Below are 27,816 nucleotides of genomic sequence, written 5' to 3' on the forward strand. Positions count from 1 at the left end.
TCACTTTTTATTAGAGAAATTGAACATTCCGTTCCAAAACAGGACAGGAGCAGAAGTCTTTCCCTTCACTGATCATATTAATCACGCCATCAAAAAGGTTATGAAATCCTGACAGCCAGAAAAATCATGGAATCCTGACAATTTCCACAATCACCGAATCCTAATATCTTCCACAATCACTGAATCCTGATATCTTCCACAATCATGAAATCCTGACATCTTCCACAATCACCGAATCCTAATATCTTCAACAATCACTGAGTCCTGATATCTTCCACAATCACTGAATTTACATTTACATTTACAGCATTTACCAGACGCCCTTATCCAGAGCGACTTACAGTCAGTAGTTACAGGGACAGTACCCCCCTGGAGCAACTTAGGGTTAAGTGTCTTGCTCAGGGACACAATGGTAGTAAGTGGGATTTGAACCTGGGTCTTCTGGTTCATAGGCAAGTGTCTTACCCACTAGGCTACCACCACCCCATATCCTGATATCTTCCACAATCATGAAATCCTGACATCTTCTACAATCATAGAATACTGATAATTTCCCAGAACATGGAATCTGACATGAGTACCTTTGTCCTGTAATAACACACAGTCGCGATTTTACAGTGATTGGGCAGGACGGCTGTCAGTTGCTATACTGCAGGATTGGACCAGATGTTGGGTAATCATGGAGGTACAGATTGATTCCATAACCACTCGATACCTCCATGTAAACTCCACCTGCAATGCTATGGCCATTCAATCCAAAACATCATGATGTGCAGATCTCAGATATAATTATGTTTTAGGCATTTCTCCACGAACACAGATGAGCTGCGTAGATGCTGCACATCTGATATTAAAACTTGCACATTTGGTCTTTTCCTGGCTTCAGTTGAGTCCTTGCTGTTGTCTGGTTACTCCCTCTGCTGGTCAGTGTTGGGACATTTACACCAGTTTACACTCGACATGCTTTCTTATATTTCCAGTATCTTCATAGTCATGCAATGTGTCTCCAAAAAAGGTCATTTATAATCAGCCTGAATCACACTGAACAATAATAAATATAATGTAAAACCAAAAATCATTTTTACCACTTTTCCAAATTTGATTCTAATTAATGGGCCCCACCAAAGCAACCAATATATCAAGGGTGGTAGTAGCCTAGTGGGTAACACACTCGCACTATGAACCAGAAGACCCTGAGTGTCTCCAGGGGGGGACTGTCCCTGTAACTACTGATTATAAGTCGCTCTGGATAAGGGCGTCTGGTAAATGCAAATCAGGCTGTATATTTACATTTACAGCATTTACCAGACGCCCTTATCCAGAGCGACTTATAATCAGTAGTTACAGGGACAGTCCCCCCCTGGAGACACTCAGGGTTTTGAAACTGGGTCTTCTGAGTCATAGGCGAGTGTGTTATTCACTAGTCTACTATCACCCTATATATATATATATATATATACACACACACACACACACACACACACACACACACACACACACACACACACACACACACACACACACACACACACACACACATCTAACGTGGTAGTAGTCTAGTGGGTAACACACTTGCCTGTGAACCAGAAGACCCAGGTTCAAATCCCACTTACTACCAATGTGTCCCTGAGCAAGACACTTAACCCTGAGTGTCTCCAGGGGGGGACTGTCCCTGTAACTACTGACTGTGAGTCACTCTGGATAAGGGCGTCTGGTAAATGCTGTAAATGTAAATGTGTGCCTTGCAAGAGATTCTCAGGACAGCATTGAATGTAACAGAATTTTCAGCCTTTTTCCCGACACATCCGTCATACAGCGACATCCTGTCATACTGACAGTCCCAAATGAGTGAGTGTCTGAGGGGGGCGCTGGAGGACCAGCGCTCAGTTCACATTCCCCGTCATTGTGTCCAGTCGCTGTTCGAAGTCAAACAGCAACACTTTGAGTGAAGAAACTACATGGCCAGTGCCGACGCCAGACTCTGAGCAACCCGTTAACTTTTTTAAATTTTATATTTTTTAAAATACTCTCTTTTGTTTCGGTACGCAGTGGCCTGTTCGTAGCGTTTCCAGTGGCGACAGCCGTGATTGGCTGGTCTAGGTGTCACTCAGAAGCAACCGCGCTTGTCTCGGGCTGCGCCTTTGGACAGTTCAAATTTCGTCCCGCCCCCTTTGCCTTCATACTGGGTTTTGATTGGAGGGTTTTGAGGGTTTAAATTCAAACCCGCAAGGATCTCGTCAGAAACCGCGGCAGTTCAAATCGGCGAGTTGCTGATGCAGTAAAAGAAGCGCGGACAGTAATAATAATTCTGCTCATCTTTTTATTTGTAATCATTGTGCAGGTAGGTTATGACGTCGACACGTTTCTCCGCTCGTCGCAGTTTAATGCGTGCGTTTTACTGGCGGCGAAGGTTCCACTTCATGCGTGTTTGGTGCTAGCGTTGCTGACGTGTTTTCATGTTTACTGGACGTTTGCAGAAAGTTCGGCTCTTCCTTTAAGCCTGGGCCACACCCTGTCCCCGTCCACTTTATGGTCCAGATGCGAGGCGCTGGATGTCCTGGTTATTTCATAACTGCACCCTTTCTTTCATTCGAGCAGGATTTTCTTGGACTGGCATCGACCGGTAGACGCGCCCGAACAGTTCAGTATTTCACTGTTCCTCTGTGGCACTGGGCTGTAGTGAGGGCATTATGTTGGTGCTTCTGTTTAATGGTCCGTGCATCTAGTCACTCTGCTGAGGGACACGTACAACTTCACGCTGGGATGGTGACGTCGTCCATATCTCTTCTCTGGAATGCCAGAGCGAAGGATGTCACTGGGTGTGCCAGCGAGGTCTTAGTTGAATTGATCATCTCGCTCTGTTTCTCCTGTTTAGGATGAGCTCTGTGCTTGCGAATGATGAGAATCAGGGCTTCAGCCCTGGACCAGAACCGGGTTGTGACCTCTTTGCTGTAGAGCAGCCGACTGGGAGGCCTTCCATCCTGCGGCAGTCCCAGTTCGAGAACATCGCTAACAAAACTGTACCCAAGGGTGTCAAGGTCATTTTCAGCGGCCGTGGAGTTCATTTTTGAGAGTGACTTATTTTGTAGAACCGTTTTTGTTCTGATTGCTCTTTTTTTGTTTAATCTGCAGGTTTGTTTCCAGACTCCCAGAAGAGACCCTGTCTCCAAGAAGATTCTGTCCCCTGTTAAGAAAATGAGTGTTCTGGAGGACTGCACCAGAGCGCTGGAGTCCCTGAAACTGGCCGAGGAGTGAGTACACGTTTTTTTTTTTTTTTTTTTTTTTTTTTATTTAAAGCTTCCCTGACATGAAAATGTGATGTTGTTTAATGTGAGATGATTGAACATTTAATCCGAGTTCCCCCAGCCTGTCTATGGTCCTGCAGTGGCTAGAAATGGTGATAGGTGTAAAGAGTGTTTTGGTCATTCTGCTTCACCGTTCAGTCTGATCTGGAATATGTCCCCCTTATGACATCATAAGGGGAAAGGTTACCTCCCCTTTCTCATGCTTTTTCCACCCATAGAATTTCCCGCCCCTCCCCTAAAACGTCTCCCTTTCGTCATGGCTTCCAAACATGTGAAGCATTGCAGTTGCTCTGTGATTGGATGTAAAAATGAACATAAATGCTCCAGGTTTCCTGAGTATTTGATTATCTGTGATCGAAACATACCTGCATCGTCCTGGAATTCTGAGCAAATTCGAACTTTTCTGTGCAGGAGCTCAGGACCGCACGGTGGTGGGAATGTCCTGGTCACCCAGTCATCTTCAGGTGAAGTATCTGCTGGAATGTTAGCAGATGCCTTATCAAGCATGTGGTCAGGAGCACAAGTGGGGGAAAACAACCATTCTAAACAAACTGCTTACAGCGAAATAACTTCAGACGTTACATGCTTAGGAATAAACTCTGTAGATTCTACATAAGTCCTTCTGTCCACAGACTCTGGAGGATGTCCTGATGTTGAAGAACCCATACAGACCAGAGGAATTTATCAGCTGGATCTGGCCAACCTGGAGACTTGCAATCCGTTCCAGTCTTCCACTAAGATGGGCTTTTCTCCTGTTAAATCGTATGTTCAGGATCCTCCTGAACTGACCATGGGTTCCATAGGCCAGTCTGAGCCCAAGAATGTGTTCGGGAAGAACTCTGAAGGCGATTCAGCGCTAGACGATACGCTGCCCTTCATTCCTTCAGTGGAGAACTCTGTTACCGACGCGTCCGTGAACGTGAGCTCCACTGACAGCACTGTGGTCATTGAGATGAAGAACCCTCAAGTGATTCTCTCAGAACCACAGGTTCCTGAAGAGCCTTCAACTGTGGAACCTGCAGAACCAACCCTTTCAGCCAGAGGCTCATACAGTTTTGATTTTGACAACCTGGACTCTGTCAATCCCTTCAATACTGGAGGCTCCAAGCTCCAGAACTCTCCTTCACTGAGCCGGAAATCCGAGTCTCCCAAAGCTCCAAACAGCAGTCCAGAAGTCAGCCAGGAAGCCCCAGTCCTGACTGCTCCTCAGTGTTCCTCTCAGACGTCTCCCCCTCAGACTGGTCCTGTCGTCCTCGAGTTCAACTTTGATGATTGTGTCAAACGCAAACCTCCTCCCAAAAGACTTGGCAAAAGGCCTCCAACAGTCCCTGAGAAGAAGCTGCCATCGCCCCTGAACCAGCTGGTGTCAGAGGATGCCCCGCCCACGGAAACCCCTCCTACTATGGAATCGCACACAAGTGATGTTGACAAGCTGGACAACCCCAACGTCTGTCCGTTCGGCTCCAAGTCAGAGGTTGTCTGCTCTCCCCCTGGCGGCTGCCTGGTGTCTGCTGACCAGACGTCTACTGAGCATGCTCAGAACCTGCCGCGGTGTGTGTCTGGATAAAAGAAACGAAAGAATCCGCCTCTTCCAGTCACAGACTGCTCTAATCATCTTGTTTCAATTCCAGGAACAGCGCGTCTCACGTGGAGGAACCTGCGGCTGTCAAACTGGTAACTGGGGGTCTTCTGCTCCAGGTCACGACCTTCCGCTCCTGCAGGGGCGCTGGGCTATAAACATCTGTAATACCTCCACAGGCAGAAGAGACCCAACCTGAGGTGGAGCTTCCGATCCCGGAGATCTCCAGCCGACCAGCCCAACCCAGCCTGCCCCAGCCTGACGAGTTCCGCTCGGCCCCGCAGGCCCACAGCGCCACCGCTGGCGTGGAGGAGGAGGAGTTTGTTCCCGGAACCATGTGTAAGGGTTCTAAATTGCTAATTTGGTCTTTAAGATGGCGATATTTGGTGTGTTTATACAACTGTTGAAGCCTCACACCCTGCTTTATAGCGCTGTGCTTGGTGTTGGTTGGTCTCCTTGTAAAATAACCTGCACCTTCTCCCTGCTCAGTTATGCCTCCTGACTTTGATGAGCAGATGGATTATTTGGAGCAGTTTGGATCCAGCACTGTGAGTTGTATTATTATTAATAATAATATTATATTTTAAATATAGTTAAACCATATCTGGCCTCATCCCCCAGTTTAAAGAGTCTGCTCTGCGGAAGCAGTCCCTCTACCTGAAATTTGACCCTCTGCTGAGAGAGAGTCCTAAAAAAACCACCGCAGCTGCCAGCGGGGTGGGTGTGGCCAACCTGCCACGCCTCTCCCTTTTTGCCAGGTTGGTATGAGTACATACTTTTATTTCTATTAAGGATTGCGTTTCATTCATTTTAATGGGAGTCGGTAGGACCGCTTTTGAAGACCACCGCCATAAAATCGAAATGACCCCAGACTGATGTTTCAGGATGGAGCCCCAGAAGCTCCTGCTGCTGCCGCCACCAGCTGATGTCCGTAGGGATTCAGGAGGGTTGCCGCTCCTCGGTGATGTCCCCGTACGTAGTCCCACTCGTCACCCACCGTGTTCTGTTAATTGTTGTAGACCGCGCTCCGGTTGTAACGGCGGCTCTACCGCTACAGGAGCCTGCTGGGCTGGATGTGCTGGAGTCCACGTTCAAGCAGCCATTAGGGACCGAAGACGCCATCATAGAGCTGCTGAAGTACAGCCAGAGGGACATGGACGCTGCCCTTGCCAAGGCCCAGGAGGAGGTGCTCCACTCACGCCTCACTTGCCCAATCAAACGCTCCGTTTCTGTTTCCTTATGTCTAACCTGTAAGGCGAAAGGTTTAAACATCCTGCAACATCTGAACCCATCCAGCTGGTAGTTCTGTCTCGTTTCAAACGTGCTTTTTGAATGAAGCACTGAAGGTTCGAATAAAACCCATCACACACGAAGCTTGAACCAGTAAAACCAACTCCAGCTCTACTCCAGTAGTAACATGATTTGTCTAGTGCAGAGGTGCTCCAGGACTTTTACACCCTGGACCCAAACACCAGCCGTAGATGTGACCAATTCCAGGGTTCTACTTCTTTGACCCCCATTTCTGGTTTCTGTTGCATCACAGTGCAAAGGAAGGTACATAAAGTGGTGGGATTCTCACTTTCTGTTCCAGGGCCAGCAGAGGGAGGAGGAGTGGAGGTTGAAGTATGAGGAGCTGCAGCAGAAGAACCGGGAGATGGGGTGAGAGCGCCGCCCCTGGACCAGGACCTAGTAAAGCATAGTCCAGCCTTCAGTGTCCAGTCACTTAACACATGAACTAGAACCCAGACCGTGAAGGGCAACACGAAGTAGAAGCATTCAGCGTCGGTCTGAGCTACGACTGACATGACCTTTTATTCAGCCTGAGGAGAACCGCCAGGTTTCAGGTGTGGTTTTCTTCTGCTCTGTTTGCAGGACCGTCGTGTCGGAGTTCGAAATGTTCATCTCCGGAATCACAGGTATGAGTTTTGATCTTGACCTGCAGGGTTCTAATACCCACCTGTTTATAACATGCACGCTCGTACGTCTCGCTCACACACACGCAGAAGCCCATCAGGCTGAACGGGGAGCAGCTCAGGAGCAGCTGGCAGCAGCTCTAGAGGAAGTGAGGAAGCTTCAGGAGGAGCTGCAGGTGGCCCAGCAGGAGAAGCAGCAGGCCCTGACCGACATCAGCTCCATGGAACGCTCCTTCTTCGACCTGGTCAAGCGCCTGGATAAATACAAAGAGGTCATCGAGGGCTTCAAGAAGGTGGGCAGCTGACAACTGGGCATGAAGAGCAGAAGACTGTGTGTGTGTGTGTGTGTGTGTGTGAGACCCTGTGTGCTTTGTGGCAGAACGAGGAGACGTTGAAGGCGTGTGCTCAGGACTACATGGCCCGGATCAAGAAGGAGGAGCAGCGCTACCAATCCGTGAAGGCTCATGCGGAGGAGAAGATCAATTTGTAAGAAAATTAACTTTTACTGGTTCAGAACGCAAGCATGTCGTGTTCCATCCCAGAACCAATCAAATATCTTTTACTGGAGTCCGAACCAGGAGTGGCTGCTTTAGAGGAGTAAAGTGGTGGTTTTACATTTATGGCATTTACCAGACGCCCTTATCCAGAGCGACTTAGTCAGTAGTTACAGGGACAGTCCCCCCTGGAGACACTCAGGGTTAAGGGTCCTGCTCAGGGACACGATGGTAGTAAGTGGGATTGGAACCTGGGTCTTCTGGTTCATAGGCGAGTGTGTTACCCACTAGGCTACCACCACCCTGTTTACATGGCACCCTGGGTACTTTGAGCACTGTGAGTGTCCAGTAGGGCTGCACGATTTGGGGAAAAAGACATATTGCGATTATTGAGATCAATATTGCGATATGATAAACATACAAACTACTTATAACCTGAAATGCCCAGTGCTTTCAAAATACAATATTCTACAAAATTAAATAAATCACAAAAAACTCTTTTACATTACTGTCGAACGACAAACCCTGGTAAGGCTAAACAACTGTTTTGATTATATTTGGCCATTATAAAATCCCGTATTATAGTTCTTACGTTTAACCAAAACGTTGTTTGGAGGCTGACTTGAACTCAGGAATGCATAGCTTCGCTAGCTTAGCCTAGATTAGCTAAGGTTAAGACTAATAAAACGGGATTTTATAATGGCCAAATATATTCAAACCAATTGTCCAGCCTTACCTATGAAATGTAATCCCTGGTTTGGAGCGTACAGCGGTTTGTCCAGCCCCAAGCAGCACAAGAGTGAGGCATTTTTATGCACTTCTCTCCATAGACGTGTATATGCTTCACGCCACAGCAGAGCCTATCGCAATATGGCGGCGACGTTGACGTACGATGCAGCGCGTCATGCGGCGTCTAACCATATGTCTCCGAATCGAAAGTCATGTGACCAAACACGTCACGTCCGACTGAAGTGAGACTCGCAAACTTTGAGAGAATGGATTGGATATGTTGCCGATCCAATCCATGTACTAATAATTTAAATCGCAGCTTTTTGCGTTCATGTAATCGCACAGACTGACATCGTGATTTACGATTGCGATTAGATTAATCGTGCAGAACTAGTGTCCAGGTACGAGTGGATTTATTGGTAAGTGTTGTAGGACCAAGTCCCAATCCAGAATTCTAATTTAGTTTATTTACTTCACTTCACTTAAGACTCTTTTATCCAGATAGGAAGACGCCAGCAATTCTCATTCGGTTGCAAAACCAAGAGTCCTGATAAGACCAAACTTGTCAGGAATAGAACATGCAGGGAATTGTTAAGTGCTGGATGATTTTTATTTATTTTTTTTTGTGTGTTTGACTCGTCTGAAATACTTTTTAAACAAGTGGGTTTCTAGATGTTTCTTAAAAGTGGTAGTAGTCTCGGCTAGTGGAGTGGAGCCGGGCAAGTTGTCCCACTATGTGTATCTTTTCCTGCTGATCTTGGATGTCTCGGTCTGATCGCTCGCCTGACGTCTTCCTCCTCAGGGCGAATGTGGAGATCGCTGGCGTCCGAGCCGAGGTGGCTGGGCTGCAGGCGCAGCTGAAGAGAGACGAAGTGAAAAGGCAGTCGCTGGAGAAGAACCTGGAGCAGAAGGTCTCACTCGCGCACTTCTTCTTTCTTCGGTCCTCACCAGGATAAGTGTAACATGCTGCATCTTTTGTCTTCTATAAATGATTTCCACCCTGCTTTTTATCTTCAGGTGAGGGAGGTGGAGGAACTCACCAAGCTGTGTGATGAACTGATCGCCAAATTTCAGAAGTAGCCTCCTCTCTGTCCATGTTTTGTACGTCGTTTTTAAATGTTCATGTTCTAAATCTTTATTAATAAATATCTGGGGGGTGTCTGGGTGAAAGTGCAAGTGGTCTTCAGTTTTTGTGTCAATGACCATTTACACTGAAGTCTGGAACAACCTGATGTTTTGCTGCTGCGGGGATTTTATTAAAAATAAAGTCACACGGAGACCTGAGTGGATTTTATTTGGATCGTAACTGGTCCATGGTGTCCTACAGACAATAGAGGTTCCTCTAAAGCACCAGTGTTTAGCACCACAGCCTGGAACAGGACATCAAGGCACCACGTTGAGGGTCAGTAAAGTTCATCATGAGGACAGAAAGGCATCTCACTAGGACCTGCTGTTCATCCATCGTGATGTTCCTGAAGAACCAGATGTGTCCACAGAAATTCTGCTTAAAAATACGTTACGTCAAGAAAAACAAAAAAATGGAGGGTGTGGATCTGAGGTCCAGCTTACGAGTTAAAAACATCAGAGACCCAACACACACACACTTTGAAGAACCGGAAAGAAAATGCGCTGTTTGCCCTGAGTTCTGCTCGGTTCTACTGGTCTGGTCTGGTCGTGTCTGTTGGACGTTCTTCTCCCTTTAGCTGAACCCCCGGAAGAAGAGGACTGCGTTGTCCTGCAGAAAGCAACGGTTCACCGTTACGGCAGGACCTGCAGGTTTCCGTCCGTGCTTCACTGGTGAAGATGCAGGAGAAGAAGTGTTCAACGTTCACACACCCATCCTACTCACTGTGTCCTCGCTGGCGCACGGCTGGACCTTGTTGTACGCGGCTTCAACGACGCTTCGCCTGCCGGAAACACACAGCTCAGAACGGAACCAGGGTTGGGGTGTGTGTGTGTGTGTGTGTGTGTGTTGGTGTCTCACTTGCTGGCCAGTTCTCCTCCAGGGGGCAGGTTGGGGATGGACTCGGTCGCCAGCGTACGCATCACGTTCACCAAATCAGGGATCTGACCTCCACTTGACCTCCTCAGAATCTCTGCAGAGAGGGAAACGGTGCGACTTACAACCTGTAGGGACGGGGACAGTCCCCCCCTCGAGACACTCAGGGACACGATGGTAGTAAGTGGGGTTCGAACCTGGGTCTTCTGCTTCAGAGGCGGGTTTGTTAAACACTCGGCTGTTGCGGTAGTGCTGGGCAGGGGTTAAAGGTCAGGATCGGGCGTTGCACTCACCCTGTACTCTCTGCTCCAGGAACTGGTCCAGCTCAGCGTCCCTCCTCACCGCCTCTGGACAAATGCTGGGCGCTCCGCCCAAACACACCAGCACCACGCTCATGTTGTCCCTGCTGCCCTGAGACACACACACACATTCAAAGGCACCTGAAAAATCACCAAGTCCTCACGTCCGGTCCAGGCTCAGGGACACCAGGACTTATGGGGCAGCGGTGGCCTAGTGGTGAAGGAAGCAGGCCCAGTAATCAGAAGGTTGCCGGTTCGAATCCCGATCTGCCAAGGTGCCACTGAGCAAAAGCACCGTCTCAACAAGGGTGATGGTTAAATGCAGAGGACACATTTCCCTGTGTCACCGTGTGACTGTCATCACAATGACAATCACGTCACTTTATTATGTTAATGGGGACGCTCCATGCATGGCCACTTCCCGGATGAAAATGAAACGAAGATCATGCTACACCGACGCGCATGGGTGGGCGTGGCCTCTTACTTTGTACAGACAGGTGTCAATGACGTCACTGCAGACCCTCTCCAGGTCACCGTGCACCTGGAGACGCGAGCGCACGAAGTCGCACAGCTCGTCGTTGGACATGACGTCCCAGATCCCGTCGCAGGCCAGCACGACGAACTCGTCCCCCGCCGGGCAGCGGCGGATGGCGCTCACCTCGGGCTCGGGGGACACCAGCTGCTCGGTGGGACCCTTGCCGCGGACGCGCTTGAAGGCGAAGTCGCCGAGGGCGCGCGAGACGGCCAGGGACCCGTTGACCCGCTGGACCAGCACGGCGCCGCCGGCGTTCTGGATGCGCTCCCTCTCCCGCGGGTCGCCGGGCTTGTGGTCCTGCGTGGAGAAGTGCACGGCGCCGGCGCGGCTCAGCAGGCCCCGCGAGTCGCCGCAGTTGATGAAGAAGATGTGGCGCGGCGACACCATGACGGCCACCGCCGTGGAGCCGCTGCGGTCGCGGGCGCAGGCGGCGTGCCGCCTCCCCAGCAGCCCCCGCATGTGCTCGTCGATCTGCAGGAAGCCGGTGCGAACGCCCCTCACCACGCTCTCCACGCTCGGCTCCTCCTCGTCCCCGTCCCCGCCGTCCCCCGGGCCGGCCTGGAAGTCGGCGTTGCCGGTGATGTGCTCCAGCAGGTGCTGGCAGCAGTACTGCGCCACCTGCGTGCCGGCGTGGCCGTCGTACACCGCGAAGAAGGACCAGGCGGCCAGGCCGCGGGGCAGCCCGACCACCGCGCTGTGGGCGTCCTCCATCTCCGCCCGCCAGCCCTGCATGCTGCTGACGCCGAAGCGCAGCCCGTTGCCCTCGCCGCGGGCGGTGTGCTTCTCCACCTTGGGCTTGTTCAGGAACGCCCCCATGTCCCCGTCCGGCCTGCTCTCGCCGCGGGTCTCCTAGGGGTTCTCCGGTTTCCTCCCACCGCCCAAAGCCGTGCACACTAGGTGACCGCAGGTAGTCCTGAGTAACAGGACTAAGCGTTTAAGTATAGTAATGTAGTGAAGTCGAGTGAACATAATAATAATAATAATAATAAAAGCACAGTGCAGGCGTCAGTGGAATTAAATCAACTGACATGATGGTGCTTGATTACAAATGACGATAATTGGTGTTCATTATGCTCTCCATCCATAACAAAAAGCCCTACTGGTCCCACCACGTGATCTGCGCGTGCACGCGCGGCGCGGCTCCGACGGGACGCCGGCTCCTCTGACGGGAGCGCGCAGCTGCAGCGCCGGACCGCCGCACTCACCGCGGCCGCCCGGTCAGAGCGCGGAGCTGCCGGGGTAGGGTCCGCCGGGGAGGCGCATGATCTCTCGGGTGTCCGAAGTCGGATCAGAGCCGCGGCGCGCCGCACGCCGGACCGCTCGGAGGCAGGGGGTGCAGCGTCGTGACGTCGTTCCCACGCAGCCGCGAGGTCTCGCGAGAGCGACGTGTAGCACGACGGCGGATATCGCGAGAGGAGAAAGTACTGGGTTGCCAGATCTCGTAAAGGTCAAATTCGTCGGAAGAAATGACTGTTATTCAGCGGACCTGGCAACTGAATATTATCGCGGACATTTCCCAGGCAGCAATATTTTAAAATCCTGATGATTATTGAGCCTTTGTTAAGGGCTCAAGTTGGTTAAGTGATTTTTGAAAAACAAATTAGGAAAATATTGATGTACAAGGATTTTATGGCAGATTTTATGCGTGTACATTTTTTTACACAAAGATTATGCAAAAAGATGTAATGGGACACAAAAAATCAATCTTTGACATGTCCAAGACTCAAAATACCAGCTTGGCCTCATCCCCCTAATATTTATTATATAGGGAAAAAAGTGTGTGTGTTAATAATAAATAATCAGTTATTGAAATAATTAAATTAAATCCTGAAAATTCTTGAATATTTATTTTAATTATTGATCATTTGCAAAGGCCCGAAGTTGAATAAGTGAAAACAATCTGAAAAAAATATTGATGTATGAAGATTTTGGTGCATATACATATTTAACCACAAGGGGTGCCGTGACTCATTTTTTGACAGTAGACTAAAACTACTAATCCAATCAATTTTTTTTATCTTTGACATAACCAAGACTCAAATTATAACCATTGCCTCCTTACTGTTTAATATATGGAAGATATTAATTGGTTAACTCGTTTTTAAACAAATAATCAGTGATTCAAATGATAAAACTGGTATTTAAATAATTGAAAATAATTTAATGTTTAATCATTTTTTAAAGGGCTTAAAAAGAGGGTTAAATAACGAAACCCAATCTTAGAAATAAGATTATATGAACTGGAAATTGCAGGATAATGTGTAATAATTTTATGGCGCTACGGACTATAAAGCCGGAAGTTCCAGAAGATCAATTTGCTGTTGCCAGTTCCGCTTATTCTACGCGTGAATATGTTATTTCATTTGTGCTACTGTTCATTTTACAAATCAGTTAAACAAACGAATTGGCATTTTCACAGCGCATAAAGCAAAAACAAATGACGGGGAAAAAACACACTAAATGCGCGTTTATTGTTTCCATGGACGCGGTTGCCGGTTCCGTCCTCAGATCTGGCATCCCCGAGCTGGGTCCGCGGCCGCAGTGGGGACGATGGTGCCGGAGGTGCTTCTGCTCGCCGCGCTTCTCTACGCGGCCGCGCAGCTGCTGCGCTTCGTGTTCGCGGACGCCGATCTGACTCTGCTGTGGGCGGCCGCGTTCGGGAAGCAGCCAGGTAAACAGCGGCGCTCCCGGGGCCCGGAGCTCGGCGGACGGGTGAAAGGTCGTCTGAGTCCTGGCCCTAGTGGTCGAAACCTCAGTAAAGTTGGCAGCGAAAACGCACGACGTTCCCCTGATTAACTGTGAAAACGCTGAATACCACGGCCGCTGCGCTGTTGGCGTCATGCGACGTGCACCGCATCATCTCGGGCTTCCACGCGTGTGGATTTACACACGTAGCTGAAACGCGCTGTATTCACGGAGTTCCATTGGAACTTTTATTTGGAAACGTCGCAACTGATCGCATTATTTTTAAATGTATCGGCTACAGCAATTGGAAAACCAACGTGTGTGTGTGTGTGTGTGTGTGTAAGTTCACAGCCATACACGACTTTGTGAAGGTGGAGAAGTTCCAGCGAGTGATGAGGTGTGGTTGAAGGGGTTGGTCCACTGCAGGAACTCCTCCTCCTCTATTGAAAAACCAACGTGTGTGTGTGTGTGAGAGAGTGTGTGTAAGTTCACGGCCATACACGACTTCGTGGAGGTGGAGAAGTTCCAGCGAGTGATGAGGTGTGGTTGAAGGGGTTGGTCCACTGCAGGAATGCTCCTCCTCTTCCTCTATTGAAAAACCAACGTGTGTGTGTGTGTGTGTGTGTGTGTGTGAGAGAGAGAGTGTGTAAGTTCACGGCCATACACAACTTCGTGAAGGTGGAGAAGTTCCAGCGAGTGATGAGGTGTGGTTGAAGGGGTTGGTCCACTGCAGGAATGCTCCTCCTCTTCCTCTATTGAAAAACCAACGTGTGTGTGTGTGTGTGTGTGTGAGAGAGTGTGTAAGTTCACGGCCATACACAACTTCGTGAAGGTGGAGAAGTTCCAGTGAGTGATGAGGTGTGGTTGAAGGGGTTGGTCCACTGCAGGAATGCTCCTCCTCTTCCTCTATTGAAAAACCAACGTGTGTGTGTGTGTGTGTGTGTGTGTGTGAGAGAGTGTGTAAGTTCACGGCCATACACAACTTCGTGAAGGTGGAGAAGTTCCAGCGAGTGATGAGGTGTGGTTGAAGGGGTTGGTCCACTGCAGGAACTCCTCTTCCTCTATTGGAAAACCAACGTGTGTGTGTGTGTGAGAGAGAGTGTGTGTAAGTTCACAGCCATACACAACTTTGTGAAGGTGGAGAAGTTCCAGCGAGTGATGAGGTGTGGTTGAAGGGGTTGGCCCACTGCAGGAACTCCTCCTCCTCTTCCTCAATTGAAAAACCAATGTGTGTGTGTGTGTGTGTGTGTGTGTAAGTTCACAGCCATACACGACTTTGTGAAGGTGGAGAAGTTCCAGCGAGTGATGAGGTGTGGTTGAAGGGGTTGGTCCACTGCAGGAACTCCTCCTCCTCTTCCTCAATTGAAAAACCAACGTGTGTGTGTGTGTGTGTGAGAGAGAGTGTGTGTGTGTAAGTTCACGGCCATACACGACTTTGTGAAGGTGGAGAAGTTCCAGCGAGTGATGAGGTGTGGTTGAAGGGGTTGGCCCACTGCAGGAACTCCTCTGGTTTCTCTGAAGTCCGTTGAATGCTGGATGGTTTTTAGAAGAAGCCTGAAAGTGGGCGAGAGTCGTGCCGGGTCCGACTGGTCCCATCGTGTAAAGTCCCTCCTGACGTGCCCGCAGAACGTGTGCTGAAGGGACGGGTGGTGTGGATCACCGGGGCGTCCAGCGGCATCGGGGAGGAACTGGCCTATCAGCTGGCAGACGTGGGAGCTCGGCTGGTTCTGTCTGCCCGGCGGGAGGGCGAGCTGGAGCGGGTCAGGCGGGCGTGTCTGGGTGAGTCTCACGTTGCCTCGGTGTGTCTCCTTGCCCGGGGCCACCTTCTTAGCTCCCAGCTCTCCACCCGCAGAACGTTCCAGGCTGCGGGAGGAGGACGTCGTGGTTCTGCCGCTGGACTTGCTGGACCGGGCGTCCCACAGAGAGATAACGGCTGCGGTTCTCAGGCACTTCGGCCAAGTGAGGAGCTTCGGATTCTTCTCGTGGATCCACAGGCAGAGCAGGATGGAGGTCTGATGGTGGTTTTCTTCTGGTCCTCAGATCGACGTGCTGGTAAATAACGGCGGGCGTTCGCAGCGCTCGCTGTTCCTGGACTCGGACGTGGACGTTTATAAGGCCCTGATGGAACTGAACTTCCTGGGCACCGTCTCCATCACCAAGGAGGTTCTGCCCCACATGATCCGCCGGGGCACGGGCACCGTGACGACGGTCAGCAGCATCGTGGGGATCGCCGGTGCACCGCTCTCCACGGGCTACTCAGCCAGTAAACATGCCCTGCAGGTCCGAAAATTGTCCCGCCACGTACGGAGTTAGGGGCGGTCCCCCTGGAGACGGGGTCCTGCTCATGGACACGTTGGTGGTGAGTGGGGTTCAAACCTGGGTCTTCTGGTTCATCGGCGAGTGTCTCACCCACCAGGCTGCTACCAACCATGGAGGCCCAGCTGGCTTATGAGCAGTTCCTCCAGGGTGAGGGCTCAGAAGATCTGCTGTGGGTCACATGACCAGCAGGCAGGCAGCGTACTCAACCTTCTCACGGCCCAGATGTAGCGGAGGCCTCGTAACCTAAAGGTCGCAGGTTCAAATCCTGGAATCCAAGGTGCCACTGAGGTCCCCTTGATGAAGATACCTTGAGGAACTTTAGCGGGTAACACACTCGCCTATGAACCAGAAGACCCAGGTTCAAACCCCACTTACTACCGTCGTGTCCCTGAGCAGGACACTTAACCCTGAGTGTCTCCAGGGGGGGGACTGTCCCTGTAACTACTGATTGTAAGACGCTCTGGATAAGGACGTCTGGTAAATGCTGTAAATGTTGTGTTCTGTTCTTCTCCAGTTTGCTCTGTGATCCTCCTCTCTCTCCCGCAGGGGTTCTTCAACTCCCTGCGTTCCGAGCTGTCGGACAACCCTGGAATCACCATCAGCACCATCTGCCCTGGACCCGTCCAGTCCAACATCGTCCAGAACGCCTTCACTGAGGAACTGGGGAAGGTCCGGTTCTTCTTTGTAATTCATGTTCTGAGACGACCAAGTGCAGCAGGTTACTGGGCTGGAGCACGTTCTCACATCTGGCTGTTCCTCCTCTGCAGTCGGTGTCGGCTCAGGCTGACCAGCAGCACAAGATGACCACGCCCCGCTGCGCGCGCCTCATCCTGGTGGGAGTGGCCAATCGCGTGTGGGAGATGTGGATTGGCCAGCAGCCGTTCCTGAGCTATTTCTACGTCTGGCAGTACGCGCCCACGCTGGCCTGGCGTCTCACCAACATCCTGGGCAGGAAGAGGGTCCGCAACTTCAAGGCTGGGCTGGTGGGAGCCTCTCTCTCACACACACACACACACACACACTCTCTAGCAGGCAAGGAAGTGGACCCGTAATCGGAAGGTTGCCGGTTCGAAGCCCGACCCGCCGAGGTGCCACTGAGGTCCCCTTGATGAAGGTCCCGTCCCCACACGCTGCTCCCCGGGCGCCTGTCATGGTGCCCACTGCTCACCAAGGGTGACGGTTAAATACAGAGGACACGTTTCACTGTATTCACATCTTTCACTTCACACCGAGTTCACCAGCAACATGTGGACCGGTCCTCAGTGTTCCAGCGAGAAACCACTGGATCTGTGATTGTCCTACCCACAGTCCACCTGGATGCTTCATTATGTTACCCTACACTGGTTTAGCATTTTGGAGTGTTGATTGATTGATTGATTGAACCAAACGGGTCAGACGGTCCAGTTTTGGGACTTTATTCAGTAGGAACCGGCGTGAACTTTGTTATTTGAAATCAGAACCGAGATTGATTGATTAATCCAGTGCCCCTCTGCTCTGCTGCAGGACGCAGACTCCGCCTACTTCACTAAGGCCAAGGCTTCATGAGATGCCCCGCCCCGGACAGTCCTGGAGCAGCCGCGCCCTCCTAGGCTCGAATACGAATGCGTTTCACCGCACCTCAGCAATAAAGTACAATGCAAAAAGTGTGAATACAAAATGTCCGGCGTGAAAGCGGGTCTGGGGTCAGAGGCAGCGCAGGCTCAGGGGGCGGGACGAGTAGATGGGGTACCCGAGTGGCGGCTCGGCCGCCTGCACGGTCAGGTTGCGCAGCAGGACGGGGTGGGCCTGGATGCTGTAGCGCTCCTCGTCGTCGTTGGTGGCGTACAGCAGCTCCCACGACAGGTTGGCCCACTGGCCGCGGACCGCCTCCCCGTTCAGGGTCCCCACGCACACCAGCTGCTCCTGCAGGGACAGGACGCGGCCCGTGTAGACACCCTACACACACACACACACACACGGTGAGGTGACCCAGCCTGACTCCATACTGGAGGAGGAGGAGGAGGAGCTTGTTACCATGGCGATATCATGACCCAGCGAGAACAGGAAGGGGGTTTCCCGGCGCACGCTCTCCTGCCAGCCGTGCTCCGTCGCCATGCCGATGTACCAGCTGGTCTCGTATTCCTCCAGGGTGGCGCTCAACTCCGCCGGGGTCTCCACTGACTCCAGAACAGCCTGGTCAAACAGAATCTTGAAGCTGTACCTACACACACACACACACACACACACACACACACACTTAATTTTGAAATATAAAAGCAGAAAAGGTTGCTGTGTGTGTTCCACGATACCACAATCAAATGTTCTCGCAGACAGCTCACACACACACCTGAAGGCCTTCAGCGCCAGCTGATACAGTTCCCGCTTGGCCTTCAGCCAGTCTAACGCCTCGCTCCAGTGGGCGTGGCCTCCGTACACGCGATAAACCAGACTGGGGGAGGGAACCTCCACCTCCATACCCAAAGCCAGCAGGCAGGACAGGGCCACGCCGCCGTAGAGTTCCACCAGGCCCTGGTCCCGCTGGAGTCCTGCAAGCGCCTCCCGCTCCACCCCCGAGGCCCCGCCCTCCACCAGCTGCGCCAGGGCGAAGCAGAACCAGTCTGTGGGCACACAGGGGCGAAGCTGCTGCAGGCGTGGGCCGGGCAGGGAGCTCCAGTCTGCAGGCAGGGCGAGGGTCTCTGAGTGGGGGCAGCTGAATCGGGGATGGGCGGGGCTCCTGCCCTCATCGGCATCTGGCTCAGGACGAGGGCGGTGCAGCGGGGGCAGCGTCGTGGTCTCATACAGACTCAGAACATCCACTGAACCGGGCAGGGACACGTCCCCCACACCCAGAACACGCACCGGCCCCTGAACACAGCGAGGTCCAAACAGGTCGTCCTCGTCTGACCAATCGCCCAGCGACGCCAGGCTGCAGCTCCGCCCCTGGTGGCCAACGGAGGAAAAGGAGGAGGACGTGGAAGAGTACGGGGGCGGGGCACTGGGATGCAGAGAGTGGCCAGACGCTCCTCCGCTGGCGGGGGGTGGACGCTGACCCTTGGCCTTGTGTTGATGGGCATGTGCTGAGCGGCGCAGCAGCAGCCAGAGCAGAACCTTCAGGAAGTTCCCGCGGAACTGGCCCAGGTGTTCATGGGAGTCGATGATGCCCGTAAGGACGTTCCGGGCGTCCGAGTACAGGGTGACCGGGACGACACAGCGGGGTGTCAGCGTGTTGCCCCAGTGGGGGTTGAGCCTCCGCCAAAGCGGGTCAGAGGGGGCGGGGCCAGAGAGCGCCCAATCAAAGACCTCATCCACCCGCCGGGCCTCAAGGGTGTGGCACGACGTCTCCTGCAGCTCCAAACCCTGAGGAAACAAAGCAGGACATTTCCGGTAAAAATGCTTGTGGAGAGTGGGCAATCCGGGTCCAGATAGTACAAACCCGCACCGGGATTTAGTCCCGGCCTCTTTAACTCTCTTTTTATTACAGAGGTGTAGTGTGGTGGTAGCCTAGCGGGTAACACACTCGCCTACGAACCAGAAGACCCGGGTCCAAACCCCACTTACTACCATCGTGTCCCTGAGCAGGACACTTAACCCTGAGTGTCTCCAGGGGGGGACTGTCCCTGTAACTACTGACTGTAAGTCGCTCTGGATAAGGGCGTCTGGTAAATGCTGTAAATTTAAGTCGTATAGTTCAGGTACAAAAATCCCTGCAACTCCTGCAGCCTGTTCACATTACTCATGTAAATCGAGGTTGTTTCAATGATTTAAGTTGGTATATTGTATAAAATTGTTCAACATAAAAAATGCCGCAAAATCCTGGCGAGGGGGTTTAACTTCCTGAACCCCAAATCCCACCTCTGGCATTTTTCTTGGTTCTCATTTCACGAAAATGTACAAAAACCACACAGAGGCAGCGGAAGGCAAGAAGGAACTCGATGGAATAACAAGCTGGACAGTTCGTGTACAGGAAATGAGGCAAGATTCGAACGAGGATGCTTCATAATAAGAGGATCTACCGCAAGATCTTTAGACACATGATGAAGGATGATGCCCCGTATTTCTGGACTTTGCGACAGGTCCGTTTTGCCGATGCAATAAACAGGGACCCTTCTGTCATGTGACCTCTCCAGCCACGGTTTTATTTTCACAAATGCCAGGGAATTCTGACTCTGCACTACCGCCTGCGGTCGGCACCTTGATGTTGAGGGTCCAGAATCCAAAGCCCCGCTCCAGAACGGTCAGCCAAACCATGCGGTCCTGGATGCGGCACAGGAGGTGTGAACCGGGCGGGGCCGGGCCTACAAGTGCAGAAGGTGCCATGAGAAGCAGCCCAGTTAGATCTTTCACATCCCCACACACACACACACACACACACTCACCCAGTGCTCCACAGGCCAGGGCGCTCCTGAGGGCCGCTGCCAGCCGGCCGCTGAGTTGCTGGTAGTAGACAGAGTCGGCGCAGGGGCACGCGCACCCAGGGGTGCCGGGCCACGAGCGCAGCGGGCGAGGGAAGCCCACCAGGAAGACGGGCAGCGTGAAGAGGGGCAGCAGGGGGGCAGACAGGAGGGCGCAGGTCAGCAGCACGGCCAGGAGGAAGGGGCACAGCGCCGCGTTCAGGGCCAGCAGGGCCGCCGCGGAGCGCCGCCGCTGCTTGGTCTCGGTCCACGAGGTGACCAGCACGGTCAGAGCGAACCTCAGCTTGGCCAGGAACTGGCCGCCGCGGTCCAGCGCGAAGCCCACCTGAGGGAACACGGTTCCGCGGAGGATTAGACTCGGGGAGAGGTCGCCGCCCGCCGCCGCCGCCGGCCCGTACCCGCCTCACCAGCAGGAGCTGCACGCCGGTCCCCAGGCGGTGCCACCCGGCCACCGGCGTCCCCGTGGACGCCAGCCTCACCAACAGCACCAGCACCATCTGCAGCAAGGCTGCGTCTGTCCTCTGCCACACCTGCGGGCGGAAGGTGCGGAGGTCAAAGGTCGGAAATCGGTCCGCGGTAAAGAGGAACGGCGGGGTCGGTACCAGTCTGAAGGCCCGCGTGAATCCCACTGCCAGAGACACGGTGTGGAGCTCCGAGACGGACGGGTCCAGAGAGAGGAACGCAACCATCGCAAACGGAGACGCTGCAAACGCGCACACAGCACTTTCAATCCCTCAAAATCTCTGCTCTTTTTACCCCATCTTTACACAACGCCTCCACCCGACCTGTTACACATATTTTATGCTAAAGACATGTTTGCAATATTTGCATATTGGTTTTCATTGTTTACTTGCAACATTCCTGCATTCCTTTTAGCAGTCGCTAAAAGCATTTCACCGCATATCGTACCGCGTATGACTGTGTAGGTGACAAATAAAATTTGAATTTTTAATGCACGTTGTAAAACTCAATCCCCCCAGAAATTCTTGCACTAATTTTTAATTCTCTGCAAGGTAAATTTTTTTTTTTTTTTTTTTCCCCGCTATAACTTTCTCACTTTATACTTTGACTCCACCTATTTGCACACCTTCACCCTACCTGTTACACATACTTTATGTTGTAAAAACAACCAAAAAATAACCAAAATATTTGGTTATGTTTGCAATATTTGCATATTGGATTTCATTATATACTTGCAATATTTTCAGTACTGTGGTCTGTACAGTCGCTAAAAGCATTTCACTGCATATCATACCGTGTACGACTGTGTATGTGACAAATAAAGTTTGAATTTTGAATTAAAAATACCATGCACGGGCGTGGTATCTCACCGTGCTGAAGCAGTAATCGCCGCACCACCCCTGTGATCCGGAGGGCGCGGCTGCTCTGCCTAAACGCCTGTGCCGACTCCACGCGTCGGGGATACAGAGGGTTGCGCAGGACCCCGCCCAGCAGGCACATGCCCTGAAGCTCCGTGAGTGACCAGGTCACCACCAGGAGACCAATGAGCACGTAGCCCACTTGACCCTGAGCTCCACGGAGCCCCACAACCGCCCCATCAGCCCCGGGTCCACTCGCCAGGCTGAGGTTTGCCACCTCAGGGTGGAGGTTCTGCAGGAGCGTCCCCTCCACCACAGACCCCACCAGGAAAACCAGCAGAAGGGGCAGCGGCCACCAGCGGAACCTGGAGGACCTGGACACAGCACCGATGTAGGCCACGTCCAAACTCAGCAGGTATCCCGCGGCAACGCTGAAAACGACCACACCCAGGGAGGAGGGGATAAAGTAGGTGCCAACAGCGACCGTGAGAGTGAACAGGAACATCAGAACCAACCTGGAACACAGAGCAGACACGTCATGCAGAGTGGTCCTTAAACACACACACCCCATCACACCTGTTAAATACCTCCAACCGTACGACGAGGACGTGCTACCTGAGGTTGGTGGCCATGGGCGAGCCACCGAGTCCCAGGACCAGAATCTCCTCCAGTGCCCACAGCAGCAGGGCGTCTGGTGGGGGCAGAGTGCCCAGGGCCCACAGCACGGGCAGCGTCACGAACAGAACATGCAGCACCTGACATGCCAGCTGCAGCTCTGCTGCCGGGCCCAGGAACCTGCGGGCGTGCACACACACATACGTACACGCGCACACACACGCACACACACACGTACACACACGCACGTACACACGCACGCGCACGTACATGCACACACACGTACACGCACACATACGTACACGCGCACACACACGCACACGTACACACGCGCACGTACACGCACACACACACGCGCACACACGTACACGCGCGCACACACACACGCGCGCACACACACACGTGGACACACACACACACGTACACACACACACGCGCGCACACACACACGTACACACGCGCACGTACACGCACACACACACACACACGTACACACACACGTACACACGCACACGCACACACACACGTACACACACACATACGTACACACGCGCACACGTACACACGCGCACGTACACGCACACACGCATACACACACACACGTACACGCACACACACGCACACGCACACACAGACAGACACTTTCAGCAGGAGTTCACACTTCTCGGGAGCAGGTTTTGGAATATTAGAACGGCGCTGCTCGGCTCACCGCTGGGCGAGGTCCACGCTGATGAAGATGAGTATGAAGAGCGGCCGGGTCAGCGCGCTGATCTCGTACGCGTCCTGCGGCTGGAAGGTGGCCGTCTCGGTGGGAGAGTTGACGACGAGCGCGTACTCCCCGATGCACACGGTCACCCAGCTGAGCGCGAACAGGGGCGCCGTGGTGCCGACGCCCCCGAACAGAGCCCCCAGCCGGGCGGGCAGCAGGTACCACGTCGCCAGGCCGCACAGCGCGCCCGCCAGCAGCGTGTGCAGCACCGCATTTCCCATGAACCTCTTCCCTGGGACGATGAAGTGCACGGTCTCCGGGGCGACGCAGTGCGTGAACTCCACCTCCTCCTCGTCGGCCAGGATGTTCTGGTTGGCCAGCGGCCGGACCCTCTCGGACCTCTGGGCGGCGCTCTGCGCCAGACCCTGCAGGGCTGCGGCCACGCCCACCATGAGCGCCCCCGACAGGGCGGCAGCCGGAGCTTCTCCCAGCACGCCCAGCTGGAACAGCAGCGTGGCCACGCCCCCGAGCAGCCACGGCGTCAGCAGCAGCAGCAGCTGCTGCAGGTAGACGTAGGGCGGGGCACAGTAGCCAAGCCGGAAGCGCGGACCGCCCAGCAGCGTCTGTGGGAAGCGCTTCCAGAAGAACTCCTGCTTGTACTCGTTAAGGAGGGGCACGTCAGGCCCCATGGTGGTCCAGGCGCTGGTCATCTCCTCACAAGCGTCCAGGACAGCATCACCTCCTCCCTGCACAACACATACCGTGTGATTCACTTGCACAAGCATGCACGGATGAACCTGAACGTAACTTCTGCCTTAGAGGTCCCCTGAGATGAAAAAAGATGATTGAACATTAATACGAGTTCCTCTAGCCTGTCTATGGTCCTGCAGTGGCTACAGATGGTGATAGGTGTAGAGTGTAGAGGCTACCTCCCCTTTCTCATGCTTTTCTCACCCTCCCCTAAAACATTATCTCCACCGACCATCATGGCTTCCAAACGTGCAAGACATTGCAGTTGTTCGGTGTTTGGATGTAAAAAAATGAGCAGAAATGTTTTTTTTTTTTTAGTTCCGTCACGCGAGAGTCTGAAGAACCGGCGGATTCATGCACCATCAACTTCTATAGGCCTCTCTCCTCCTTATTAGCATTTAAAGCTACAGACGGTGAAACGGTGCATCCTGGGAAACCTCATTGTGGGACTGGATCAAAGTGGCTGTAATTCTGCACCAAGAGACTTCAGATACAGAATTAGGGGACCAATAAAAAAAGTGTTCATGTCAGGAGACCTTTAAAAAATACTCAAGTTCCACTAAGCTGCTGTGAACACTGCAGTCTGTGCCGCTTCTCTCATAATTACATTCCATTCAGTATATTTAGTTTGTAAGTGTTTTTGGTTATTACAAGCTGTCTGGAGAATCTGGCAGCAAGAGTTAATACAATCACTGGAGTTCAATGGAAATCACTGTGCACAGAAAATCAGCACTCGGCGTCCTATAGGACAGAATAGCAGACTTATTTCAAGCAAAATTAAATATGCCCATTTTGTCAATTGAGGCTTCTTTACTACACCTTCCAGGTGCATGTGTGCATTTGTATGAATATACGTATTTATATACATGTCTACATATACAGTACAGGCCAAAAGTTTGGACACCTTCTCATTCAACGTTTTTTCTTTATCTTCATGACCATTTACGTTGGTAGATTCTCACTGAAGGCATCAAAACTATGAATGAACACATGTGGAGTTCTGTACTTAACAAAAGGTGAAATAAGTGAAAACATGTTTTATGTTCTAGTTTATTTGCTCTGATTACTGCTTTACACACTCTTGGCATTCTCTCGATGAGCTTCAAGAGGTCATCACCTGAAATGCTTCTCCAACAGTCTTGAAGGAGTTCCCAGAGGTGTTTAGCACTTGTTGGTCCAGCTCACCCCAAACCATCTGGACTGGGTTCAGGTCCGGTGACTGTGGAGGTCAGGTCTACACTTTTTGTTAAGTACATAACTCCACATGTGTTCATTCATAGTTTTGATGCCTTCGGTGAGAATCTACCAACGTAAATGTTCATGAAAATAAAAAAAAAACACGTTGAATGAGAAGGTGTCCAAACTTTTGGTCTGTAGTGTATGTATGTATATATGGATGTCCAAGTGAAGTATTCGATTTTTCCCTAAATAGCTTATCATACATACACACATCACATGCAAGTACGGCTCACATGACGTGAACGCCACGGTAAATTTAGGCACATTCACACCATGCATCAAACACTTACGATCAGTAGCGACAGGGACACAAACACACACTTTCCCAGCCGTTGAAGTATTTATTTAGAAGGCAGCTGACCTGGTTGCACTGCTTCTCACATCACGAGAGTCGACTTATTCACAGTGTTGTTGTGGTTGTTGCTGTTCGCCATGTTAGGTGGTAGTATCCTAGCGGGTAAGACACTCGCACATGAACCAGAAGACCCAGGTTCAAACCCCACTTACTACCAACGTGTCCCTGAGCAGGACAATTAACCCTGAGTGTCTCCAGGGGGGGACTGTCCCTGTAACTACTGACTGTAAGTCGCTCCGGATAAGAGCGTCTGGTAAATGCCGTAAAAGTACATGTTAGCACCGCTGCTAACCTCGCAGCCAACAAGCCCCGCAGCTCCATAGAAACCACCGGTGAACCGGAAGCGCTTGCGGCGGCAAGTTTGCTGCACATGCGCGGTAGAGTCGGCACGGCTCCACTGCGACTGGCCCCAGCACCACATGGCAGGCTCCAAACTGCGCGTTATTCCGTGACTACGGCGACGGTCTTTTCGGGTACATGATACCAGGGGCGGCAAAAGAACACGTGTTCCGAGAAAACCTACAAAGAGCGTCCAGTGCTTGCTTTTTGCCACCTTTTTAATACAATAATTGACCCGTCTTTAGTGCTAAACACGTTTATAGTTTATGGCAAGTTATTTTTTATCCATTCATTTAAATATACGGGCAAAAATACCCCATTTGAACTTCTTTCTGGCAAATTTCAAATGCTACCTTGGTACCGTTACTGGTTCTTCCAAAACCATATTAATAAGTCACATTTTTAATTAGTCTGGTCCTTCTGCTTAACTTTGTCTCTTCTCTTTTAGATCCTTTTGTCCAAATAAGAGCGTAAAGTCTCAAGTGTTTTTTCTTCATTTATTTATATGCTGCCACTATATATATGCTTATATGCTGCCACTTTGGGGCAGCGGTGGCCTAACGGTTAAGGAAGCCCCGTAATCAGAAGGTTGCCGGTTCGAATCCTGATACGCCAAGGTGCCACTGAGCAAAGCACCGTCCCCACACACTGCTCCCCGGGCGCCTGTCATGGCTGCCCACTGCTCATTCAGGGTGGTGGGTTAAATGCAGAGGACAAATTTCATTGTGTGCTGTGCCGCTGTGTATCACATGTGACAATCACTTCACTTTACCTTTACCTATGTGCACTATGTACATTGTATTTTGAAATGTTAATTTAAAACAGAACTGCGTTTTACCAGCAAGTAATTGTGTGTCTATAAGAGTGATCTTGAGAAACTAGCTTTATTGTTGAGAACCTCCACCATCGAGGTAAGATGATTTCTGGCAAATGAAACGGTGGTCGTGACGTCAGCGACCACGCCCACGAGAAATAGCCAGACTGGAAAATGCTGTGTTGAAAATACAGACACTCGAAAAGCAACTTGTTCGTACTTCTATTCACTTTGAACCATTTTAAGGGTTTTTGTCCTGCAAGCACAACAGACTGGTGTGTGTGTGTGTGTGTGTTTAGGTTACGCTGGTCATCCACTTTAGCAGAATCTATAGTCTAGCCACTACCTAATGAAATCTGAACATAAATATCTTACTTTTTTCTATTTAAATTCTTTTCTTTTTCCTTTGTTCTATTGTAATTATTTTTATAACTGTTACAGTTCAGGATTTTTTTTACTGCGTGTTGTACTGCTATGAATCTTGAGGTGTGTGTGTGTGTGTGATACCTGTAATCCTGGTCGTTGTTGGTGTGTGTGAATGCGCCTCGGTGGCTGCTGGGAACTGGGTTGGGCACTCCCTTGGAGTCTCAGCTGGACCCATACGAGATGCTCGCTGCCTCCTCTCTGTGGAAATGGGTGTGTGTTTTGTGTTGTGCATGGTTCCACTGTGAGAGTTGGTTTCAGCACCTCATTTAACATAATACACTGAAATATTTGTCATATGACCTGTTGTCATGCAGGAGATATTTACTTCCAGTAGCGCTGTGACTGCTGGATGGAGTGTGTTGGATGTTTGAGCATGTGTGTGTGTGTAGTGGACCTGTGTTTGTTTCATCCAAATGCTGCTGTTGCCCGATGATAATGTTCCTCTGCAGAGGTGTTGGCCTGGAGACCAATGGCAGCAGAGAAAACAGAGGTAGATCTATAGCTACACCCTACACACAAAACACATTTCAGCCATACATACGTATATAAACACGTACACAATTCCTTCTGGTTCACTGACATACTGTTAAATTTTACAGAGGTTACTATCACTTTGTGGGTATACATAATTTGTAAGTGTATAGAGGCTGTCACCTGTGTTTCTGTGTTCAGCAGTTCTGCTCTGGTTCTCTCCTCCAGTGTGATCATCAGCCCATCGAGAACGCGCAGTTGGGTCAGGTGCAGTACCACAGGTGGCCTATAGAGGGGGCGCCGCACCACCTGACACATAAACCAACCGATGAAATTTTGTAACTTTACCTTACAGCAATACTAAATATTGTCAAACTCCATTCGATACATGAATTAACATCATTATCATTTATTAAAGATAATATAATAGCAGCCACCACAAGTTCAGAATTCAGGCTGAATTTTGCTGTAAGATCATTCAGTTTTAAACCACTGCTAAATCAAATATTTAACATTCAAGAACATTGAATA

General features: G+C 51.3%; 4 protein-coding genes across 8 annotated transcripts; 2 read left to right on the forward strand and 2 right to left on the reverse strand.

Annotated features, from left to right (window-relative positions):
- Positions 1 to 2,215: 2,215 nt before the first annotated feature.
- LOC114802556 (transforming acidic coiled-coil-containing protein 3-like) lies at positions 2,216 to 9,264 on the forward strand. Its single transcript, XM_029001618.1, has 17 exons — positions 2,216 to 2,341; positions 2,876 to 3,038; positions 3,133 to 3,251; positions 3,717 to 3,769; positions 3,938 to 4,856; positions 4,937 to 4,979; positions 5,064 to 5,223; positions 5,374 to 5,432; positions 5,506 to 5,642; positions 5,769 to 5,856; positions 5,942 to 6,070; positions 6,476 to 6,543; positions 6,757 to 6,800; positions 6,888 to 7,090; positions 7,177 to 7,283; positions 8,823 to 8,931; positions 9,038 to 9,264. Exons 2-17 carry the CDS (start codon positions 2,877 to 2,879, stop codon positions 9,098 to 9,100), a joined length of 2,463 nt encoding a protein of 820 aa, XP_028857451.1. The 5' UTR covers positions 2,216 to 2,341; position 2,876; the 3' UTR covers positions 9,101 to 9,264.
- A 32-nt stretch (positions 9,265 to 9,296) lies between these two features.
- Positions 9,297 to 12,207, reverse strand: LOC114802622 (protein phosphatase 1A-like). Of its 2 annotated transcripts, none has more exons than XM_029001829.1 (5): positions 10,803 to 12,207; positions 10,313 to 10,430; positions 10,005 to 10,116; positions 9,870 to 9,927; positions 9,297 to 9,755 (listed from the first exon to the last, which is right to left on the reverse strand). In XM_029001829.1, the coding sequence occupies exons 1-5, from the start codon at positions 11,667 to 11,669 to the stop codon at positions 9,720 to 9,722; spliced, it is 1,191 nt and encodes a 396-aa protein (XP_028857662.1). In that variant the 5' UTR covers positions 11,670 to 12,207; the 3' UTR covers positions 9,297 to 9,719. The 2 variants fall into 2 exon arrangements, with proteins under 2 accessions (XP_028857662.1, XP_028857578.1); XM_029001745.1 differs by having other exon boundaries at positions 9,857 to 9,927.
- A 159-nt stretch (positions 12,208 to 12,366) lies between these two features.
- Positions 12,367 to 21,322, forward strand: LOC114802716 (dehydrogenase/reductase SDR family member 7-like). The gene is made up of 7 exons (XM_029001959.1): positions 12,367 to 13,524; positions 15,165 to 15,317; positions 15,391 to 15,497; positions 15,579 to 15,818; positions 16,404 to 16,526; positions 16,625 to 16,840; positions 17,361 to 21,322. Exons 1-7 carry the CDS (start codon positions 13,314 to 13,316, stop codon positions 17,400 to 17,402), a joined length of 1,092 nt encoding a protein of 363 aa, XP_028857792.1. The 5' UTR covers positions 12,367 to 13,313; the 3' UTR covers positions 17,403 to 21,322.
- On the reverse strand, positions 16,957 to 27,567 carry LOC114802361 (pecanex-like protein 4). Of its 4 annotated transcripts, XM_029001413.1 has the most exons (13): positions 27,469 to 27,566; positions 27,209 to 27,323; positions 26,896 to 27,012; positions 22,892 to 23,637; positions 22,183 to 22,362; positions 21,580 to 22,082; positions 20,851 to 20,951; positions 20,656 to 20,778; positions 20,213 to 20,573; positions 20,028 to 20,131; positions 18,184 to 19,193; positions 17,871 to 18,057; positions 16,958 to 17,792 (listed from the first exon to the last, which is right to left on the reverse strand). In XM_029001413.1, the coding sequence occupies exons 2-13, from the start codon at positions 27,221 to 27,223 to the stop codon at positions 17,541 to 17,543; spliced, it is 3,699 nt and encodes a 1,232-aa protein (XP_028857246.1). In that variant the 5' UTR covers positions 27,224 to 27,323; positions 27,469 to 27,566; the 3' UTR covers positions 16,958 to 17,540. The 4 variants fall into 4 exon arrangements, with proteins under 4 accessions (XP_028857159.1, XP_028857076.1, XP_028857246.1 ...); XM_029001326.1 differs by having other exon boundaries at positions 16,957 to 17,792; positions 20,656 to 20,951; positions 27,209 to 27,273; positions 27,469 to 27,567; XM_029001243.1 differs by having other exon boundaries at positions 16,957 to 17,792; positions 20,656 to 20,951.
- Between the last annotated feature and the right edge of the window lie 249 nt (positions 27,568 to 27,816).

Source organism: Denticeps clupeoides, chromosome 1 (genome assembly GCF_900700375.1).
Source record: "Denticeps clupeoides chromosome 1, fDenClu1.1, whole genome shotgun sequence".
NCBI lineage: Eukaryota > Metazoa > Chordata > Actinopteri > Clupeiformes > Denticipitidae > Denticeps > Denticeps clupeoides.

What these genes read in the sequence shown, in the direction of transcription:
- LOC114802716 (XM_029001959.1), top strand. Translation starts at nt 13,314, where the DNA reads ATGCGCGTTTATTGTTTCCATGGACGCGGTTGCCGGTTCCGTCCTCAG. An exon ending in CCAGTAAACATGCCCTGCAG is followed by an intron (nt 15,819 to 16,403) that starts GTCCGAAAATTG and finishes TCTCTCCCGCAG; the next exon opens with GGGTTCTTCAACTCCCTGCG. An exon ending in GCAACTTCAAGGCTGGGCTG is followed by an intron (nt 16,841 to 17,360) that starts GTGGGAGCCTCT and finishes GCTCTGCTGCAG; the next exon opens with GACGCAGACTCCGCCTACTT.
- LOC114802361 (XM_029001326.1), bottom strand. An exon ending in CCCATGGCCACCAACCTCAG is followed by an intron (nt 22,083 to 22,182) that starts GTAGCACGTCCT and finishes TCTGTGTTCCAG; the next exon opens with GTTGGTTCTGATGTTCCTGT. An exon ending in TGGGTCATGATATCGCCATG is followed by an intron (nt 17,793 to 17,870) that starts GTAACAAGCTCC and finishes GTGTGTGTGTAG; the next exon opens with GGTGTCTACACGGGCCGCGT.
- LOC114802622 (XM_029001745.1), bottom strand. Translation starts at nt 11,669, where the DNA reads ATGGGGGCGTTCCTGAACAAGCCCAAGGTGGAGAAGCACACCGCCCGC. An exon ending in CCTGGAGCAGAGAGTACAGG is followed by an intron (nt 10,117 to 10,312) that starts GTGAGTGCAACG and finishes CCCTCTCTGCAG; the next exon opens with AGATTCTGAGGAGGTCAAGT. An exon ending in GGAGGAGAACTGGCCAGCAA is followed by an intron (nt 9,928 to 10,004) that starts GTGAGACACCAA and finishes TGTTTCCGGCAG; the next exon opens with GCGAAGCGTCGTTGAAGCCG.
- LOC114802556 (XM_029001618.1), top strand. Translation starts at nt 2,877, where the DNA reads ATGAGCTCTGTGCTTGCGAATGATGAGAATCAGGGCTTCAGCCCTGGA. An exon ending in AACCTGCGGCTGTCAAACTG is followed by an intron (nt 4,980 to 5,063) that starts GTAACTGGGGGT and finishes ATACCTCCACAG; the next exon opens with GCAGAAGAGACCCAACCTGA. An exon ending in GTTTGTTCCCGGAACCATGT is followed by an intron (nt 5,224 to 5,373) that starts GTAAGGGTTCTA and finishes CTCCCTGCTCAG; the next exon opens with TTATGCCTCCTGACTTTGAT.